Below are 1,983 nucleotides of genomic sequence, written 5' to 3'. Positions count from 1 at the left end.
CCAATAGTCAATTTTTTTTTTAAAAGTAATTTTTAAGTTTCTTGTAAAGATTTAAAATTCTACTAAAATTTTAAGATTCATTTTGGTTAGTTTAACGAAACGTAAAACTGATGTTTTCCTAAAATAAATGAATGATTTTAGAAACTTGCTTAATATTTGATTTAAGTGAAAGTGTGAAAAAATTGTTTAATAAAAGAAAACTCAAATTTCAAGATGATTCCAATGTTTGTTTTGCACTAATTATAACAAAGAAGAATAGTTTTAATAATGACACACTTACAAAAATATCCAATCTTACTTTAATATCTTTTTAATGATTTAATAATATAAGAATTGGATTCTAAATTAGCTGTAGTTGTTTGCAACGTATAGAAGCCACGTGGTCCCAAAAAAGTTATCGAAAATGGTAACGTAACGTCAATTCGTATGTCGACACCACCTCCTATAAAAAGAACCACACCTCATTCGTCCTTATCGCATAACATAACATAACATTCATTGTCTTGTCCTCAACTTTAAAGTCTTCTTTTTCTTCACACTCTCTCTCTCCCTCTCTCTCTCTCAAACAAACAAAATGAGTACAGCTACCTTCATTGATATCATTCTTGCCATCCTCCTCCCACCTCTTGGTGTCTTCCTCAAGTTTGGCTGTGAAGTAAGTAACGCTTTACAATTTCTTCTCAAGGGTTATTTTGGTAATTTTCTTCATGTTTCATTAACTGTTTGTTGTTTGTTATATACATAGGTGGAGTTTTGGATCTGTTTGGTGCTCACTCTTTTTGGCTATCTTCCTGGAATTCTCTATGCTATTTACATTATCACTAAGTGATTCAGTTTATCTTTTGTAAGTACCATTTGTTAGATCCAACTAAATTAGGATTATGAAAAATGACTATGATAAGCGTTGTTATTTTGTTTATTTACAAACATAAAAAAAAATCTTGTATTGACGTTGGAAATATTTGTTTTTTTGTTGTTGTTGTTGACAGGTGGAGGATGATGAATAGTTTTCTGGGCGTCATTCATGTCTTTCAAGTTTCGTGTGAAAGTTGTTGAGTGATGATGGAAAAAAGTTATTCTTTTTTTTTATTATATCTTTTCGGTGTCGATATTATTTTTCTTTTTTTGCTTTGTTTTAACTTCAGTTTTTTTGTCTTGTGTGGAAATGACATTGTGAATTCTATCGAATTGAACTCCTCTATGTAATCTTTTCATCTATAGTCCGGCAGAAATATATGTTCAATATGAAATTAATTGGTAGACACGGTTACTATAATTGGGACTAAAGGGAGTAATATTTTAAATTTGATTAAAAAATAGTTAAATAAATATACCAAAATTTAACAGTTATGGACAGATCCTATCAATTCAATTTATTTAATATTATAACTCTTAAAATTGGTGGATGCGTATACCTTTCTCTTGATTATATTGACTCTACAATTTACACAAAATTGTTTTTTTAATTACATATTTTAAATAAATACGGTCTGATCTTAATTGGTTGGTCACAAAATCGCTTTGATTTAAATTATATATCTTAAATCAGGCTGATCTTAATGGATTGGTTAGATATGTTTGAATACAATCAACTAATAAAAAACAATTTTAGTTTTTTCAAAATTATCTATTTTAAATTAGAATTGTCTAATCTTAATCGATCAAATTAAATTAAAATTATCGGAATGACATAATCGATCGTAAATTTTAATCTATTATCTAACATCTGGACTTTTAAAATTGTAGCATTTCCATATTGTTCTATGAACTTTGATTTTTAAAAAAAAAATCTTTGGACTAAGCACTTGGAAAGGTCTGAAAATGAATGTTAATCTTTTTTTTTTCTCATTTGCTTTTCTCAACGGTCTTTGAAGTTTGTATTTCCATTTCTCAACCACCTATTTCGTGGTCTTTGACATTGGATCCCATGGATAAGATTCATGAACTTGTGTAAATCTACACAGACTTCTCTTACGATTCACT

At 28.4% G+C, this 1,983-nt stretch overlaps 1 protein-coding gene across 1 annotated transcript; it reads left to right on the top strand.

The window, feature by feature from the left end:
* Positions 1 to 465: 465 nt before the first annotated feature.
* LOC127132500 (hydrophobic protein RCI2B) lies at positions 466 to 1,260 on the top strand. The gene is made up of 3 exons (XM_051061455.1): positions 466 to 655; positions 746 to 844; positions 990 to 1,260. The coding sequence occupies exons 1-2, from the start codon at positions 575 to 577 to the stop codon at positions 827 to 829; spliced, it is 165 nt and encodes a 54-aa protein (XP_050917412.1). The 5' UTR covers positions 466 to 574; the 3' UTR covers positions 830 to 844; positions 990 to 1,260.
* Positions 1,261 to 1,983: the final 723 nt, after the last annotated feature.

This window comes from Lathyrus oleraceus, chromosome 3 (genome assembly GCF_024323335.1).
Source record: "Lathyrus oleraceus cultivar Zhongwan6 chromosome 3, CAAS_Psat_ZW6_1.0, whole genome shotgun sequence".
Classification (NCBI taxonomy): domain Eukaryota; kingdom Viridiplantae; phylum Streptophyta; class Magnoliopsida; order Fabales; family Fabaceae; genus Lathyrus; species Lathyrus oleraceus.
Note: the sequence above shows the minus strand (reverse complement) of the source record. Positions and strands in the feature narration are given on the sequence as shown.